The 19,715-nt window shown below is 45.7% G+C and overlaps 1 protein-coding gene across 1 annotated transcript in view; it reads right to left on the reverse strand.

Moving 5' to 3' along the window:
• Positions 1-19,715, reverse strand: part of GPR107 (G protein-coupled receptor 107) — a 206,719-nt gene that overhangs the window by 52,429 nt on the left and 134,575 nt on the right. The window contains exons 7-13 of the mRNA XM_063936684.1: positions 17,507-17,548; positions 16,831-16,932; positions 13,682-13,815; positions 11,034-11,109; positions 10,349-10,422; positions 3,693-3,810; positions 1,405-1,535 (exon numbers count right to left, since the gene is read on the reverse strand). Of these exons, the coding sequence (XP_063792754.1) occupies positions 1,405-1,535; positions 3,693-3,810; positions 10,349-10,422; positions 11,034-11,109; positions 13,682-13,815; positions 16,831-16,932; positions 17,507-17,548 (677 nt within the window). The remainder of the gene's footprint in view (positions 1-1,404; positions 1,536-3,692; positions 3,811-10,348; positions 10,423-11,033; positions 11,110-13,681; positions 13,816-16,830; positions 16,933-17,506; positions 17,549-19,715) is intronic.

Below are 19,715 nucleotides of genomic sequence, written 5' to 3' on the forward strand. Positions count from 1 at the left end.
CTGATAGAGGACAGGACCCCACTAGCCCTTTGGGGAGACAGAGGGAGAGTTTGCCAGCACACACCAGAGCGCTATATATATATATATATATATATATATATATATATATATATATATATACACACAGGGATAACCTTATATAAGTGTTTTTCCCCTTATAGCTGCTGTATCTTTAATACTGCGCGTAATTAGTGCCCCCCCTCTCTTTTTTAACCCTTTCTGTAGTGTAGTGACTGCAGGGGAGAGCCAGGGAGCTTCCCTCCAACGGAGCTGTGAGGGAAAATGGCGCCAGTGTGCTGAGGAGATAGGCTCCGCCCCCTTATCGGCGGCCTTATCTCCCGTTTTTCTATGTATTCTGGCAGGGGTTAAATGCATCCATATAGCCCAGGAGCTATATGTGATGCATTTTTTTGCCATCCAAGGTGTTTTTATTGCGACTCAGGGCGCCCCCCCCCAGCGCCCTGCACCCTCAGTGACCGGAGTGTGAAGTGTGCTGAGAGCAATGGCGCACAGCTGCAGTGCTGTGCGCTACCTTGTTGAAGACAGGACGTCTTCTGCCGCCGATTTTCCGGACCTCTTCTGTCTTCTGGCTCTGTAAGGGGGCCGGCGGCGCGGCTCTGGGACCCATCCATCGCTGGGCCTGTGATCGTCCCTCTGGAGCTAATGTCCAGTAGCCTAAGAAGCCCAATCCAATCTGCACGCAGGTGAGTTCGCTTCTTCTCCCCTTAGTCCCTCGATGCAGTGAGCCTGTTGCCAGCAGGTCTCACTGAAAATAAAAAACCTAAAACTAAACTTTTCACTAAGCAGCTCAGGAGAGCCACCTAGTGTGCACCCTTCTCGTTCGGGCACAAAAATCTAACTGAGGCTTGGAGGAGGGTCATAGGGGGAGGATCCAGTGCACACCAGGTAGTTCTAAAGCTTTACTTTTGTGCCCAGTCTCCTGCGGAGCCGCTATTCCCCATGGTCCTTACGGAGTCCCCAGCATCCACTTAGGACGTTAGAGAAATATATATATATATATATATATATATATATATATACACACACACACACACACACACACACACACATATATATATATATATATATACACAGTACATTATATATCTATCTATATCTATTTTTTTTTTTAGTCTCATTGTAACATGATCAGCTGTTCAGTATAGAAAGCGTAACCAAAATAATAATAATCTTTCCTCTACATCATATCAAAGCAGGGCGTGTTTCAGGCTCTGGTTTCCCCGCAGTTGGCTAACTATTGGATAGAAAGGCACCCTTGTCTATGGGAATACCTTATCTCGTGCTATGCTGTTAGAAATGTGTACCAAAGATAAATAATGAGAACAGAGAGACAGAAAAATAATACAAACAGTATAGTGCGCCAGGACGGCTGCAAAGTCTTACCATATAACAGGCAGCAGGATTGCCCCGCAACAGAGCAGGTCTACCAGGAACAGGATCTCCTTCCACAGCCCGTACTCTGACATGCCCTGCTCTGTGGATTCTATGATGATGTATGCAGCGTTGGCCAGCACCTGGTAAGCGGAGCAAAGCATTAATCCACTCAGGTCACCACAAGGGGGCATACTGTATGTAATGGGGTCCGAGTTTGCCGGAGGTGTGGGATTCTGGCCGATCTCAGACGTTTTCTTAAAGCGGTAATCATTTACAAAGCATTGGTTTGCCTTATAAATGATTGCCACATTAAAAAAAAGTCAGAGATTGGCCAGCATCCCATACCCCCGGCGGTATACGGTAACTAGGTCGACCACTACAGGTCGACAGTCACTAGGTCGACCACTACTGGTCGACAGTCACTAGGTCGACCACTACTGGTCGACATGCATTAGGTCGACATGGAAAAAGGTTGACATGAGTTTTTCACTTTTTTTTCTCTCTAATTTTTTGAACTTTTTCATACTTTACAATCCACGTGGACTACGATTGGGAATAGTAACCTGTGCCGAGTGCAGTGATAGCAGAGCGAGGCACCTTGCCCCACGAGCGGACATGGGGGGTAATTCCAAGTTGATCGCAGCAGGAATTTTGTTAGCAGTTGGGAAAAAACCATGTGCACTGCAGGGGAGGCAGATATAACATGTGCAGAGAGAGGGGCTCATTTGCGCTCGCCACGCTGTCGGTAAGCCGGCGGTCGGGCTCCCAGCGCCGGTATGCTGGTCGCCGGGAGCCCGATTGCCGGCCAGCCGTAGTGAACCCAATTACTTACCCAAGTACAAATAGTGTTTTTCACCCCAAGCTCTCTCAATTTGAAAATTAGTCTCTAATGTGGCACTGTGTCAAAGGCCTTAGCAAAGTCCAAAAAGACCACATCCACTGCTTTACCCTGATCAATATTGTCACTCACTTTCTCGTACAAGCTTAAGTTTGTTTGGCATGACCTGTCCTTCACAAAACCATGTTGGTGCCTATTAATAACCTTGGAGGTATCTAAGTACTCTAGTAAACTATCCCTTAATATTCCTTCCAGTATTTTCCCCACTATTGATGTCAAATTTACCGGTCTATGGTTGCTGGGACGAGTTTTAATTCCCTTTTTAAATATTGGGACTACCTCCGCTGTATGCCAGTCTTTTGGTATCATTCCTGAAGTAATTGACTCACTGAAAATCAAATATAGGGGCCTCGATAGCTTTGAGTTAAGTTCCATAAGAACCCTGGGGTGTAGTCCATCCGGCCCAGGAGATTTATTTATCTTAATTTTACTTAATCTCTCTCGGACCACTTTCTCATTTAACCAAGTACTTCGCAAAGGGTCGCTATTAACGCTTATGTTGTGTACTTCTCCTGTCAACCGGTCCTCTCTCATGAATACTGATGAAAAGAATAAATCTGCTTTTGCCCTATCGTCATTAATCAAGACATCTAGCTCGCCCTTTAGTGTTCCAATATTCTCCTTTTTTAGCCTTTTAGGGTTTATATACTTAAAGAACTACTCTAACTAGTTCTACTACTTGCTGTAACCACGGTGCACTGACATTAAGCAGTCCGCCTACCCACTGTAACCACGGTGCACCGACTCTAAGCAGTCCTACTACCCGCTCTAAAAATGGTGCACTGAATCTAAGCAGCCATACAACCCAATGTAAACATGGTGTACGTACTCTAACCAGTACTATTACCCGGTGTAAGCACGTTGCACTGACTCTAAGCAGTCCTGCTACTTGCTCTATACATAGTGCACTGAGTCTAAGGAATCCTACTACTCACTGCAAACACTGGAGCTGCCACTGCTGACTGTAGACATTGATCAGCATAACTTGTACTGGACTCTATATGCCAAACGGGTGTAGTATGGTATGCCGGTGACGGGGATACCAGCGGCCAGCATACCGGCGCCAGGATCCTGACCGCCAGGAGACAGACAGCTGGGCGAGCGCAAATGAGCCCCTTGCAGGCACGCAACGCTCACCACGCTGCGGGCACGGTGGCGCGCTACGCTATTTATTCTCCCTCCAGGGGGGGTCGTGGACTTCCAAGAGGGAGAATAGTTGTCGGTATGCCGGGTGTTGGGATTCCGGCGCCGGTATACTAAGCACCGGGATCCCAACAGCCAGCATACTGAATACCACCCTGCCAAACAAGCTGATGCATGATAAGAGTTAGCCGGCAGAGAATTATTATTTCTAGATGATGCCAATGCAAGGTAATAGAGCCTGGTGTGCTGTCCTCACCTGCAGGGGAATGACGATCATGAAGATCTTTTTATCCTTGTCCGAGAGGATGTGCTTCACGAACGCCCAGCCTGTTCCTATGAGAGCAATGGTGATGAACAGCAGAGCTCCTTTCAGCCTGGCAGAGCAGAAAACACAGATGTTACAGCTGCAGACCCATGGTCTGGGTGGTGAAAGCGAAAGCCATAAACATTACAGAAGGCATGTACAGTATAATATATATATATATATATATATATATATATATATATATATATATATATATATATATATATATATATATATATATATATATATATATATATATATATATATATATATATATATATATGCAATTCTGGTCGGCACTCTTCCAAAAAATATCAACATGCCCTGGTGCCCTCCTAGGTGTGTCACACCAATGATATAGGATGTAGGCTGGCAGCACTCATGGGACTTGTTAGCATAAATTACTCGGGACTGCCCCCGTGAATATTCACGGGGGCAGTCCCGAGTAATTTATGCTAACAAGTCCCATGTTAATTTAATAACGTCATCAGGATACATATAATACAAAACACAGACAATATATAACCACTTACCCCACCTCGTGTGTCCCTGTCAGCGCCGTCGGCGGCGGGTCCGTGACAACACCTTCCGGCGCTACGCACTTCCTGTGCGCCCGGCCGCGTCTGGCGGTTGCTAGGGAACGAAAACAACAACAACGATATGAGTATGCATAGAGATCCTGCAGCGGTGCTCTAACTTGTTGGTCCCGCCTCCCAAAATAAGGAGATAGATATGTGATGCAGTAGTCCTAATGTATGACTATATTCAAAACAGGACTGAAAAAATAGACAAATATATGCCATGACATAATTACATGCAACTATACATATGGGACAACGTGAGCACACCTAAGCTGATTCAAAATGATGTAAAGTGAAACACCTTAGTGCAATGATATATCATCCCAGAAATGTACATGAGTATGTTAAAGGGCTCACAGAAAGCTATTCAGGGGTAGGTGCTCATTGAGGCCCTTTGGAGTAATCGTACTTAAACGAAAAATCCAACGGGCCTCTTTCTGCAGCAGGGCCATGCCCCTATCCCCCCCACGAAGATTTTTGGGGACAGTATCAATGATTTTATATCTCAGGGTTGCGAGACCGTGATTGGATGCCTTGAAGTGTCTCGCTACGGGCTGGTTCATCCCACTTCTGCCACCCTCCAAGGCCTGTCTGATAGCAGACCTATGTAGAGCCATACGTTCTTTGAATTGTCTCGTGGTCTTCCCAACATATAAGAGACCACACGGGCAGCGAATGATGTAAATTACAAAGGTGCTGCTACAGGTCAAAATGTGGCGTATGGCGATGCGCTCCCCCGAATGTGGGTGGGAGAACGAATCCCCGTATTCCATAAAACTGCAGGTGGTGCAGCCCGTACAGCGATAACAACCTGGTTTCCTAGACAAAAAAGTATGTGGACCACCTCTAGGTATGGATGAAACATCGTTTTTCACTAGCCAGTCTTTGAAATTCCTATTTCTGGTATAGCTGGGTAGCAATCTAGTTTTACTCAGCATCTTCAGGTCCGGATCCGTCGTTATAATGGGCCACAAATTCTTTGCTACCTTCGTAATCAAAGGACTGGCGGTGTTGTATTGCTGGACGAATGGAATAATGTCCATACTGGAAGCTTTCTGCTTAGATTTCTTAGAAATCAGGGTATTTGGTCGTGGAATTTCCAGGACTCTTTTCTTGGCATCCAATAAATCCTCAAGATTGTATCCTCTGACCAGGAATTGACGTTATCATTACATCAATCTCCTTTTTGGTGTTAGCAATGTCATCTGAGATCCTGTGAATCCGCAGGAACTGCGAGAATGGAAGTCCCTTCTTCGTGGAGGTAGGGTGTTGACTGCTTGCGTGCAGAATGGTGTTGCGGTCAGTACTTTTCTTAAATAATGCAGTGTGTAGGTAGCCTTCTTTTATGGAAATCTGCACATCTAAGTAGTTCACCTGTTGGGCACTGGTGCAATAGGTAAACTTGATCGTATTATCCAACGTATTGACCCTTGTCATCAGGTCATTGAACTCAATTTCTGTTCCTAACCAAATCAGGAACAGATCATCGATGTAGCGTACGAAAAAAAAGATTTTATTCGCGACATCCGTGTCATCAAAAAATGCCTGCTGTTCTACTCCAAACATGTAGCTGTTTGCGAATGCCGGGGCCACACAGGACCCCATCGCACAGCCCTGTCGCTGGACATACCAGCGAGAATCAAATAGGAAATAATTTCTTTTCAAAGTGAGTTCCAGCAATTTAATGAAAAATGTCAATTCAGGCCCAGTATAGAAAGGACTAGTAGACAAGAGCATAGCTACAGATGCTAATCCTTCCGCGTGCGGAATGTTAGTATATAGGCTTACTATATCCAAGGTGCATAATAATGCATTGGGAGGAAGGGCAGGTAAGCTCTGCAGTCGTGTAATTAAAGATGTCGTGTCTTTCAGATAGGTTTTTTGTGATTGAACTACAGGTTGAAGATACACGTCCAGATATTGAGACACTTTGTAATAGATGGATTGTCTGGCTGCTATGATTGGGCGGCCAGGGGGTGCAGTGGGATTTTTGTGTATTTTTGGCAACGTGTAAAGCACCGGTGCCACAGGGTGCGGCTGTATCAGAGTCTTCTTTGTTGCAGCCGTGATGATACCATTGCCTGTCGCCTCTTCCAATACTGCTATTAGTTCTGTTTCAAACCTCGAGGTAGGATCAGTCGTTAGTTCTGTATACACTTGGGGGTCTTCTAATTGCCGGTATATCTCTTGTTTATATTGAGACATGTCCTGAATGACAATCCCACCCCCCTTGTCTGCGGGACGTATAACTATACTCCTATCCTGGCTGAGGGTCTTCAGAATCTCCCACTCAGCCTTGGACATATTGGAGTGGCCCGACTTGAATGACTGTGTTACACTCATGACTTTTTTGTCAAGTGACCGATTAAAGCATCTCAAAGCGCAAGAACAAAGCTGCCAAGAAGAAATAGTCTTCAATCTCTCCAGCAGGAATTTATCTCCAGACGAAAGAAAATTACTTAATAAAGGACTTTCCTTTGTACCTTCTTGTCAGTTCAATGAATTCCAGTGGAAACTTGACGCATTCAGGTTCAATAGAAAATTGAGGTTACGGGAGCACTTTGGTGAGATGGAACCAGATGATACACTGACTGCTAATCCCTTAATTAAAATTAAAGGGACTTCAAGTTTTGATCCAGTCAGTATGAACACGTCTCTGAGATGCTTTAATCGGTCACTTGACAAAAAAGTCATGAGTGTAACACAGTCATTCAGGTCGGGCCACTCCAATATGTCCAAGGCTGAGTGGGAGATTCTGAAGACCCTCAGCCAGGATAGGAGTATAGTTATACGTCCCGCAGACAAGGGGGGTGGGATTGTCATTCAGGACATGTCTCAATATAAACAAGAGATATACCGGCAATTAGAAGACCCCCAAGTGTATACAGAACTAACGACTGATCCTACCTCGAGGTTTGAAACAGAACTAATAGCAGTATTGGAAGAGGCGACAGGCAATGGTATCATCACGGCTGCAACAAAGAAGACTCTGATACAGCCGCACCCTGTGGCACCGGTGCTTTACACGTTGCCAAAAATACACAAAAATCCCACTGCACCCCCTGGCCGCCCAATCATAGCAGCCAGACAATCCATCTATTACAAAGTGTCTCAATATCTGGACGTGTATCTTCAACCTGTAGTTCAATCACAAAAAACCTATCTGAAAGACACGACATCTTTAATTACACGACTGCAGAGCTTACCTGCCCTTCCTCCCAATGCATTATTATGCACCTTGGATATAGTAAGCCTATATACTAACATTCCGCACGCGGAAGGATTAGCATCTGTAGCTATGCTCTTGTCTACTAGTCCTTTCTATACTGGGCCTGAATTGACATTTTTCATTAAATTGCTGGAACTCACTTTGAAAAGAAATTATTTCCTATTTGATTCTCGCTGGTATGTCCAGCGACAGGGCTGTGCGATGGGGTCCTGTGTGGCCCCGGCATTCGCAAACAGCTACATGTTTGGAGTAGAACAGCAGGCATTTTTTGATGACACGGATGTCGCGAATAAAATCTTTTTTTTCGTACGCTACATCGATGATCTGTTCCTGATTTGGTTAGGAACAGAAATTGAGTTCAATGACCTGATGACAAGGGTCAATACGTTGGATAATACGATCAAGTTTACCTATTGCACCAGTGCCCAACAGGTGAACTACTTAGATGTGCAGATTTCCATAAAAGAAGGCTACCTACACACTGCATTATTTAAGAAAAGTACTGACCGCAACACCATTCTGCACGCAAGCAGTCAACACCCTACCTCCACGAAGAAGGGACTTCCATTCTCGCAGTTCCTGCGGATTCACAGGATCTCAGATGACATTGCTAACACCAAAAAGGAGATTGATGTAATGATACGTCAATTCCTGGTCAGAGGATACAATCTTGAGGATTTATTGGATGCCAAGAAAAGAGTCCTGGAAATTCCACGACCAAATACCCTGATTTCTAAGAAATCTAAGCAGAAAGCTTCCAGTATGGACATTATTCCATTCGTCCAGCAATACAACACCGCCAGTCCTTTGATTACGAAGGTAGCAAAGAATTTGTGGCCCATTATAACGACGGATCCGGACCTGAAGATGCTGAGTAAAACTAGATTGCTACCCAGCTATACCAGAAATAGGAATTTCAAAGACTGGCTAGTGAAAAACGATGTTTCATCCATACCTAGAGGTGGTCCACATACTTTTTTGTCTAGGAAACCAGGTTGTTATCGCTGTACGGGCTGCACCACCTGCAGTTTTATGGAATACGGGGATTCGTTCTCCCACCCACATTCGGGGGAGCGCATCGCCATACGCCACATTTTGACCTGTAGCAGCACCTTTGTAATTTACATCATTCGCTGCCCGTGTGGTCTCTTATATGTTGGGAAGACCACGAGACAATTCAAAGAACGTATGGCTCTACATAGGTCTGCTATCAGACAGGCCTTGGAGGGTGGCAGAAGTGGGATGAACCAGCCCGTAGCGAGACACTTCAAGGCATCCAATCACGGTCTCGCAACCCTGAGATATAAAATCATTGATACTGTCCCCAAAAATCTTCGTGGGGGGGATAGGGGCAGGGCCCTGCTGCAGAAAGAGGCCCGTTGGATTTTTCGTTTAAGTACGATTACTCCAAAGGGCCTCAATGAGCACCTACCCCTGAATAGCTTTCTGTGAGCCCTTTAACATACTTATGTACATTTCTGGGATGATATATCATTGCACTAAGGTGTTTCACTTTACATCATTTTGAATCAGCTTAGGTGTGCTCACGTTGTCCCATATGTATAGTTGCATGTAATTATGTCATGGCATATATTTGTCTATTTTTTCAGTCCTGTTTTGAATATAGTCATACATTAGGACTACTGCATCACATATCTATCTCCTTATTTTGGGAGGCGGGACCAACAAGTTAGAGCACCGCTGCAGGATCTCTATGCATACTCATATCGTTGTTGTTGTTTTCGTTCCCTAGCAACCGCCAGACGCGGCCGGGCGCACAGGAAGTGCGTAGCGCCGGAAGGTGTTGTCACGGACCCGCCGCCGACGGCGCTGACAGGGACACACGAGGTGGGGTAAGTGGTTATATATTGTCTGTGTTTTGTATTATATGTATCCTGATGACGTTATTAAATTAACGAAACGTTGACTTCATTTCTGTGACCGCTGTGTCAGTTTATTTTTGGTGACAAGTCCTGTGAGTGCCGCTATCTTTGTTCCTGTATTTGGTTATCCAACCACCTTGGAGGGCACCCAGGCATATACTCATTCAAGGAGAGAGTGCCGGCCATTCGCTATATATATATATATATATATATATATATATATATATATATATATATATATATATATATATATATACATACATATACATATACATTTACATACACACACACACGTTATATGTATATATGCTAAAATTCCTGTAAATAATGCATGTGTAAAAGTGTCTCCCCGATACTGTTATTTCAGTAGTCATTAGGGAGACCGGTGTAGTGTAATAACACAGAAGCTACTGGAAATTATTGCACTCATCAGACGTCCCTGCGCAGTTCCAAAGTCTGCACAAAAGCTCCTGGCTGGATATTATTTCTGGTTCATTTTAAAGGATTCAAAAATAGTGGACAATAATTAAGTAAAGAAAAAAACAACCCCTTTTCTTAGCTATTATTAGATATACAGAAAGTCACATTTGGTCAGGAACCCGTACACGGGAGGGGGCCACATCCAGTAGCAAATAGGTACTCACTTAATATGCTGCTGGGGGTGTAGCCATGTCTTCTAGTTGGTGTGGCTGTGCCCCCTGGAATGCCTAGGCCCATTGTCGGGTGGCAGGCCCCTTGGCTTGTCTGACCCCCATACATCAATACACCATCCCCTTCCCCCCGTACTGCACCAAAGGCAACCCTGTACATCTACATGCATTTTACTAAAGTGCTTAGGGACTTCTCATAGGTCTTCAGAGAAACGCGATCAGATATCTACATAAGAAGCGGTTCTAATGCGAATGCCATACTTACAAGTGAGTAATGTAATAGACCACAGCCCATCCCTCAATCGGGTACCCCTGAGTCGCAATATAATGATAATCGATCTGAAAGCAGGGGGATGAAGTTAGTGATGTACATTGCTTTAGAATCGAAAAGGGGAAGTAGATAGTTTGATGTCAACAATATGGACAGTATAATGGCGATGCGGACTAAGGGCCTAATTCAGAGTTGATCGCAGCAGCAAATCTGTTAGCAGTTGGCCAAAACCATGCGCACTGCAGGGAGGGCAGATGAAACATGTGCAGAGAGAGTTAGATTTGGGTGGGCTGTGTTCAATCTGAAATCTAAATTGCAGTGTAAAAATAAAGCAGCCAGTATTTACCCTGCACAGAAACAAAATAACCCACCCAAATCTAACTCTCTCTGCACGTTATATCTGCCCCCCCCTGCAGTGCATATGGTTTTGCGCAATGCTCACAAATTTGCTACTGCGATCAACTCTGAATTACCCCCTAAGGCTAATTAAAGTATTTCAATGGTTTACATGGACAGTTCCAAATGTGGAATCGCAGTACACACCTATGTACACGGGCGGTTGATAATAGGAAGATTTGCGCTTTATGAAACAATCTGGAGTGTCCACATTTTTGCATTTTCAGAAATTACATTTATGGTATCACTCCTGAGGTTGTAGAGTTAGAGACAGGATACCTACCGCATGGAAGACCAAAGATAGTGACTTTGTGAAGGGCAGTGCGGCCATCAACCAGTGGATCTTAAATATGTCGCTCCTAGGGCAGAGAAGAGAGCGATTATTACCTCTCTTTAGAAAATAGAGATCATTCTTATTCATTTACTAGTAGCATACAGAGAGTCGAGGAGACCTTACACCTTCCTGCAAGGAGCAATTCCAGACCCATTCTCGTACGTGGTTTATTTCATAGCAACGCACTAAACAGAGACTGTATCAAAGTGATCAATACACAACCCATTCATTTCTCCATCTACTGACCAATGACAGAAGAGGACGCAGCAGTTGTCATATGTAAAAGTAGCCAATACTCAGCGTCTGTAATATTCTAACAGCTTTTCTTCCTCTCACTACATTTGAAGGACAAGCAATGTGCTTTATGACATGCGGAAGGGAACCAGAGCCCAGCAAAGTGCAGATGGAGGGCATGCGGCACAGGGGGGGGGGGGATTCAGTCAATTTACAGACAATCAAAATCCAGACGGTCAAAATACTGACAGCAATTGACAGACTGTCAAAATCCCGAAATGGTCAAAATCCCGACATTTAAAATGTCAATGGTTCAAAAAGTCAACATGAGTTTTTCATTGAAACCAACTTGTTGATACTTTACCATCCCAGTGGACCTGGAGGGGGAATATTCCCGAAGCATGGCAAGCGCCGTGAGCCACGCGAGGGGACGCGGCACACTTATATGGTGTCCATGTCAACATAGACACCAAAAAATAACGGAAAACTTGTGTCGGCTTTTTGACCTGTCGACATTTTAAATGTCCGTATTTTGACCTTGTCGGTATTTTAAATGTCTGCATTTTGTCCATGTCGGGATTTTGTCCTTGTCGGTCAATTGCTGCCGAGATTTTGACTGGAGGTATTTCATACTGATCCCGCACAGGGGATCCTTAAAGCCTTTTGAAATCAGTAAACATTGTTATAGGTGATCAGCCCACTTAAAAAAACAAAGATAGAACATGATGATCAGCGTTACCCTTGCATTCCCAAATCACCACTTATAAAGTGTTACAGACATCCAAAACCCCTCCCACAACTTATTCTGATGGGATCTCAGGTCTAAATGCCGATTTTGTAGGTATACGTGTTATGGTAACATCATGTGCCCCACCCCTGTGTACATATCAACCAATCCACAAAAAAGTCTGCCAAGCTGTCACTCAGAAAGGGAACAGCGGACATAAACCGTTATATACAAACACTTCAGCGATTTAAAGGGAATTATTCAACTCCGCAATACACAGCCTTTGCTATATATTAATGTAACATACTGAATTTACCTCCCTTTTACAGTTGTCCACTGATATTAATTATATTTAGGTCTCAATTATGTTCACACCCAAGGATGAACAAATGCCAATTTTTATTTCGGCATCAAACTTTACAGAGGAATTTCCATAGATATCTATGGAGTAAGTCATCCCAATTAGACACATGTATTTTTAATCTACCCCAGGGGAATAAAAATGTACCCCAGGGGAATAAAAATGTACCCCAGGGGAATAAAATCTACCCCAGGGGAATAAAATCTACCCCAGGGGAATAAAATTGTACCCCAGGGGAATAAAATCTACCCCAGGGGAATAAAATTGTACCCCAGGGGAATAAAATTGTACCCCAGGGGAATAATAAACAGAAAACCAAAGAATAGTGTTACATATAATTTTCATAATGCAGAATACGGCAAATCTCACATGAGTTCTTTAAAACTAAGGGGGTCATTCAGATCTGATCGCTAGGCAGCGATTTTTGCAGTCCTTCGATCAGATAGTCGCCGCCTACAGGGGGAGTGTATTTTCGCTGTGCAAGTGTGCAATTGCGCATGTGTAGCAGAGCTGCACAAACTGATTTTGTGCAGTCTCTGAGTAGCCCAGGACTTACTCAGCCGCTGCGATCACATCAGCCTGTTCGGGACCGGAATTGACGTCAGCCACCCTCCCTTCAAACGCTTGGTCCCACCTGCGCTTTTCCAGACACTCCCTTAAAACGGTCAGTTGCCACCCACAAACGGCCTCTTCCTGTCAATCTCCTTGAGAACGCCCGTGCAAATGGATCCTTCGCACAAACCAGTCGCTAACCGGCGATCCACTTTGCAGCCGTCCGTTGCGCCTGTGCATTGCGGTGCATACGCAGATAGGATGTGATTTGCCCGCTGTGCACGCACAGCAGCGATCAGATCTGAATTACCCCCCAAGTGCTGTATTGCAACAATGGCACTTAAAAGTTTCAACTAGTTACTACTACAGATGGAGCCACGCTTATCTTGGCTTCTCTGCTGCACCTAGGCACACCATGGTTTATTAGCATAAACCCTTCATCTATTGTTCTCAGCTGCAATACAATACAGAGAACAATACAGCAGGGGATTAAGTCATTACAGCAGGGGATTAAGTCATTACAGCAGAGGATTAAGTCATTACAGTAGAGGATTAAGTCATTACAGCAGAGGATTAAGTCCGACTGCCCTGGCTCACTTAATCCTATTAAAGGCCAAGATGAAGATGGCTCCATCTGTAGGTCACTGATTTTATTTCACGTTACTCCATATAAAGTATGAATAACTAAAATTGAACAATGTAAATGAGCAGCTAATTCTACACCTGCGCTTCCGGAGGATGTGGACCCAGACGAAACCAGAGATGAAGAAGAAAAACGCCATTGAGATGTACAGCTTGGGCAGGGGGATTTCATCTGCTGAAAGGTAATTATCAAGGTTCCTCTCTATGATATGAATCTGCAAGAGACGGAATACATGCAACCCATATGCATCATTTGCAAAATAAATGTCCTTACATTAAAAAAAAAAAAGAATAGAAAAAGAAAAAACAAACCTCTGAGGCCTCTTCCCTAAAGCACCACATTACAGCAGGGGAGTTCAATGTGTGGTCCTCCAGCTGCTGTCAACTACCAATTCCAGCAAGCCCTCACAAAGTTTTGCTATTATGACATGTTAAAGCTGTGCCAGGAGCATGCTGCAATGTATAGTTGCATAACAGCGGAGGGACGAAATTGAATACTCTGTTTGCAACCTGACTTCCAATACAGCTCAGTTCTTAACCGCCATCCAGGAGTCAGATTTCATACCCCCCTCACACCTACTGTAGCCTTAGCTCTCATACACCCTCACCGCTTCTGTAGTCGCAGCACTCATACCCCCCACACCCTTCTGTACACTCAGCTCTCATATCTCCCACACCCCTTTTGCAGCCTCAGCTTTCATACCCCCCCACCCCTCCTGCAGTGTCAGCTCTAATACTCCCTCACCCCTTCTGTAGTCTCAGCTTCCATACCCCTTCCTCACCCCTTCTGTTACCTCAGCACTCATACCCCCCCTCTCACCCCTTCTGTAGCCTTAGCACTCATACCCCCCTCACCCCTTCTGTAGCCTCAGCACTCATACCCCCCTCACCCCTTCTGTAGCCTCAGCACTCATACCCCCCTCACCCCTTCTGTAGCCTCAGCACTCATACCCCCCTCACCCCTTCTGTAGCCTCAGCTCTCATACCCCCCTCACCCCTTCTGTAGCCTCAGCTCTCATACCCCCCTCACCCCTTCTGTAGCCTCAACACTCATACCCCCCTCACTCCTTCTGTAGCCTCAGCACTCATACCCCCCTCATCCCTTCTGTAGCCTCAGCACTCATACCCCCCCCCTCACTCCTTCTGTAGCCTCAGCTCTCATACCCCCCTCATCCCTTCTGTAGCCTCAGCTCTCATACCCCCCTCACCCCTTCTGTAACCTCAGCTCTCATACCCCCCTCACCCCTTCTGTAGTGTCATCTCTCATACCCCCCACACCCATTCTGTAGCCTCAGCTCTCATACCAGGATGTAGTTGATATCCCAACGATCAGGATGCCGGTGGTCAGAAGACCGGCGCAGGAATCCAGACAGTAAGCATCCCTAGCGTAAGAGCATTAAGGTTAGTAAAAATCGTGGGAAGGCTCCTGTCGGTATTCTGACCACCGGCATCCGCACTGTCGGGATCCCATACCCAACCCCTCATACCTCCCTCACCCCTTCTGTAGCCTCAGCACTTATAACCCCCCTCGCCCCTTCTGTAGTCTTCGCTCTCATACCTCCCTCACCCTTTCTGTAGCCTCACCCCTCATACCTCCCTCACTCAATCTGTAGCCTCAGATCTCATACCTCCCTCACCCCATCTGTAGCCTCAGCTCATATACCGCCCTCACCCCTTCTGTAGCTTCAGCTCTTATACGCCCCTCATCCCTTTGGTAGCCTCAGCTCATATCTCCCTCATCCCATCTGTAGCCTCACCCTTCTGTAGTCTCAGATCTCATACTTCCCTCATCCCTTCTGTAGCCTCTGCTCTCATACCTCCCTCACCCTTTCTGTATTCTTGGCTCAAATACCTTCCTCACGCCTTCTGTAGCCTCAGCTCTTATACACCCCTCATTCCTTCATGCATCTCCCTCATCCCATCCGTAGTCTCAGATCTCATACTTTCCACATCCCTTCTGTAGCCTCTGCTCTCATGCCTCCCTCACCCCTTCTGTAGTCTCAGCTCTAATACCTTCCTCACGCCTTCGGTAGCCTCAGCTCATCTCATACCCCCTCAACCCTTCTGTAGCCTCAGATCTCAAACCTACCTCAAACCTTCTGTAGCCTCACCCCTCATACCTCCCACAAGCCTTCTGTAGCCTCAGATCTCATATCTCCCTCATCCAATCTGTAGGCTCAGCTCTCAAACCATCTTGATCCCTTCTGTAGCCTCAGATCTCAGATTCCCCTGATCCCTTCGGTAGCCTCAGTTCTAATACCTTCCTCATGCCTTCTGTAGCCTCAGCTATTTTCAAACCTCCCTCACCCTTTCTGTAGTCATCGCTCTCATACCTCCCTCACCTCTTTAGAAACATAAGCTCACATAACCTTTCTTAATCTTAATATCCCTCGACCCATCTGCAGCCACAGCACTCAATCTTTCAACATATTTGTTGCCACAGCTCACAAGCTTGGGTACCCTTCTGTAGCCAAAGCCAACAAGTCTTCAGCCTTTCTGTAGCCACACCCACCATAAAATTCCTCAATTGGTTAAAACACTACTCATGTCGCTTATAAAATTCCTCAACTCTGCAGCAGCCACACAGCACTCAGACTCTCCTGTAGCAACAGCTCTCAACCTCCTCAAACCCACCAGCAGCAACAGTTCTCAGTATATATTCTTTAGAAGCCTCCATTCAAGTAATGCTCAACACTGCTCACAACCAACTCCACCTTTCTGTAACTTCAAGTTCTCATAACCTCTCTTGTAGCCACAGCTCTCAAAACTTCTCTGATCCCTCAGATCTCATGACTTCCCTGATCTCTTTAGAAGCCTAACCTCTCATAATATCTAAGGCTCTTCAGTAGCCATAGCTTTAAACCTCTCTGAATGCCTCTGCAGCCACAACTCCCCTAAGCCCTCCATGCACATCAACTTTGTATATGCCCCCTATCACGGAGTCCTTTTCTACCTCAGTCCGAGACACATCAGATTCATATTTCCCACCGAAATCCTCTCACTGCCCGAATAGGTAATGTTATGCCCATTCGTCCATTAAAACATCACGAACATAATATACAGAAAGTGTGACCTAGTTCCGGAATTAGCAGGTAGACATACATGACAGGCTTAAAACCAATATCATGTCCGTGTCACGGGAACGGACGAGACTGAAGCTGCAGTGCTGTACTTTATGTTTTTATTTCCCATGAAACAGAATAAAATACATGCATATATGGTGCACTCACATCCAGGCTGAATGGACTTTGCTCTTTGCTGTCTCTAGCACAGCTGTGGAAGTATAAGCTGTACAGTCCCTCCAGGTCTGTCGAGCTCACATTAAATAAAAACTAAAAAATGAAAACAGAAGAAAACAGATTAAAGCTGACCATACACAGTAAAGTTATCTAAACCCCAAAAACTAGCATTAGTCCATTTGGTGGCTCTATTAAGAACTGTATTAAATCTTAAGGCGGCTGCAAACTCACTGTCCAATGTGGCCGCATGGGGGGGAGATTTGGCCAATCAGAACAGAGTGAAAAGTACGGTCACTTCCGAGCAGTCTACTAGTGCGGTCAGAAGGCAGCTGTGCACACAGGCCGATCGTGGTAGTGTTTGGACTGGATTTATGGGCATGCTCATAATTATGAACCATGCTCATAATTTGTGACACAAACAATAGCCATATTAGGGCGATAGCCAATAACAACGGTGATATGATGGCTTTAACAATGTTACTAAATAAAGGCAATCTTAATAAAGAATAGCTTTAAACAAAAAGTCTGATAGTATCTGATTGATACTGAAAAAATGGAAAGACCAGGTTGCATGGTTGTTCCAGGAGCTACATGTGTATTGGATGTAAAACGTGTAAGTTAAACACTAACCAGGCCTTAAAAGAAAGAAGACAATGAAAGAACGTACCTGAAAGGATGCAACACCCTTATCAACTCGCATTGGATGGCACTGTAACAATGGGAGAGCAGAGGTAACATTAACTTTGTAGCTATGTGTGCAGTGGAACAAACTCTCTAAGAGTAAAAAGACAAGTCCGGATGGGGGGAAAAGAAGAACTTAAAGTGGAAATAAAACAATCTGATAAATGTAGTAGATATAGGGGTATATGCAATTGCTGGCGAATCGCGGCAATTTTTCGCCCGTTTTTTAATTCGACACAATTCGACCGCCGAATTCCGGCAGGAGGGTGCCGGAATTCTACATATTCAATAAAAACCGGATTCGACAGTCCCGCTGTCGAAAAACGGCAGATTTGACGGATTTTGATTAGATTTTTAAAAATGTTAAAACGGGAAAAAACACGGAAAAAAATTGCGTGGGGTCCCCCCTCCTAAGCATAACCAGCCTCGGGCTCTTTGAGCCGGTCCTGGTTGCCAAAATACGGGCAAAAAAATGACAGGGGATCCCCCGTATTTTAACAACCAGCACCGGGCTCTGTGCCTGGTCCTGGTGCAAAAAATACGGGGGACAAAGAGAGTAGGGGTCCCCCGTATTTTTTGGACCAGCACCGGGCTCCACTAGCTGGACAGATAATGCCACAGCCGGGGGTCACTTTTATACAGCGCCCTGCGGCCGTGGCATTAAATACCCAACTAGTCAGCCCTGGCTGGGGTACCCTGGAGGAGTGGGGACCCCTTCAATCAAGGGGTCCCCCCCCCCCAGCCACCCAAGGGTGAAGCCCGAGGCTGTCCCCCCCATCCAAGGGCTGCGGATGGGGGGCTGATCGCCTTGAGTAAAATGAAAGAATATTGTTTTTTTCAAGTAGTACTACAAGTTCCAGCAATCCTCCCCCACAAGCTGGTACTTGGAGAACCACAAGTACCAGCATGCAGGTGAAAAAACGGGCCCGCTGGTACCTGTAGTTCTACTGGAAAAAAAAAACCCAAATAAAAACAGGAGACCGTGAAAGTAAAAGTTTATTTCATACATGCCGACACATACATACTTACCTATGTTGACAGTCCGACACTGGCCACGCCCCCCTCGTCACTGAAGAATCCAGGGTACCTGTAAAAAAAATTCTTCTCACCTAAATCCAGTGTCCGGATCTTTTTTTAATAATCCTCGTACTTGGCAAAACAACAAAACGGCAAACCAAACCATACGGACTGAAAGGGGTCCCATGTTTACACATGGGACCCCTTTCCACGAATGCCGGGACCCCAACGTGACTCCTGTCACAGAGGGTCCCTTTAGCCAATCAGCGAGCGCCACGTCGTGGCACTCTGCTGATTGGCTATGCGCGTCTGAGCTGTCAGACAGCGCATCGCAAAGCCTTACCATTATATTCAATGGTGGGAACTTTGCGGTCAGCGGTGAGGTCACTTAGCGGTCAGCGGCTGACCGCTAGTGACCTCACTGCTGACCGCAAAGTTCCCACCATTGAATATAATGGAGGAGCTCTGCGATGCGCTGTCTGTCAGCTCAGACGCGTATAGCCAATCAGCAGAGTGTCACGACACGGCGCTCGCTGATTGCCTGAAGGGACCCTCTGTGACAGCAGTCACAGGGGGTGTCTGCATTCGGGGAAAGGGGTCCATGTGTTAACATGGGAACCCTTTCAGTCCGCCTGGTCCGGGTGTTCGTTTTTTTATTTTGACAAGTACGTGGATTATAAAAAAAGATCCGGACTCTGGATTTTGGGGAGTATAATTTTTTTTTGCAGGTACCCCGGATTCTTCACTGACGAGGGGGTCGTGGCCAGTGTCGGAGTGTCAACATAGGTAAGTATGTGTGTGTCGGCAGGTGTGAAATAAAGTTTTACTCTCACGGTGTGCGTGTCCTGTTTTTATTTGGGTATTTTTTTCCAGTAGAACTACAGGTACCAGCGGGCCCGTTTTTCTCCAGCATGCTGGTACTTGTGGTTCTCCAAGTACCAGCTTGCGGGGGAGGCTTGCTGGGACTTGCAGTACTACTGGAAAAAACAATATTCTTTCATTTTTCAAAAGGCTATCAGCCCCCCATCCGCAGCCCTTGGATGGGGGGGGGGGGCAGCCTCGGGCTTCACCCCTGGCCCTTGGGTGGCTGGAAGGGGGGGGACCCCTTGATTGAAGGGGTCCCCACTCCTCCAAGGTACCCCGGCCAGGGGTGACTAGTTGCGTATTTAATGCCACGG

The sequence above is a fragment of the Pseudophryne corroboree genome, chromosome 8, assembly GCF_028390025.1.
Source record: "Pseudophryne corroboree isolate aPseCor3 chromosome 8, aPseCor3.hap2, whole genome shotgun sequence".
Classification (NCBI taxonomy): Eukaryota; Metazoa; Chordata; class Amphibia; order Anura; family Myobatrachidae; genus Pseudophryne; species Pseudophryne corroboree.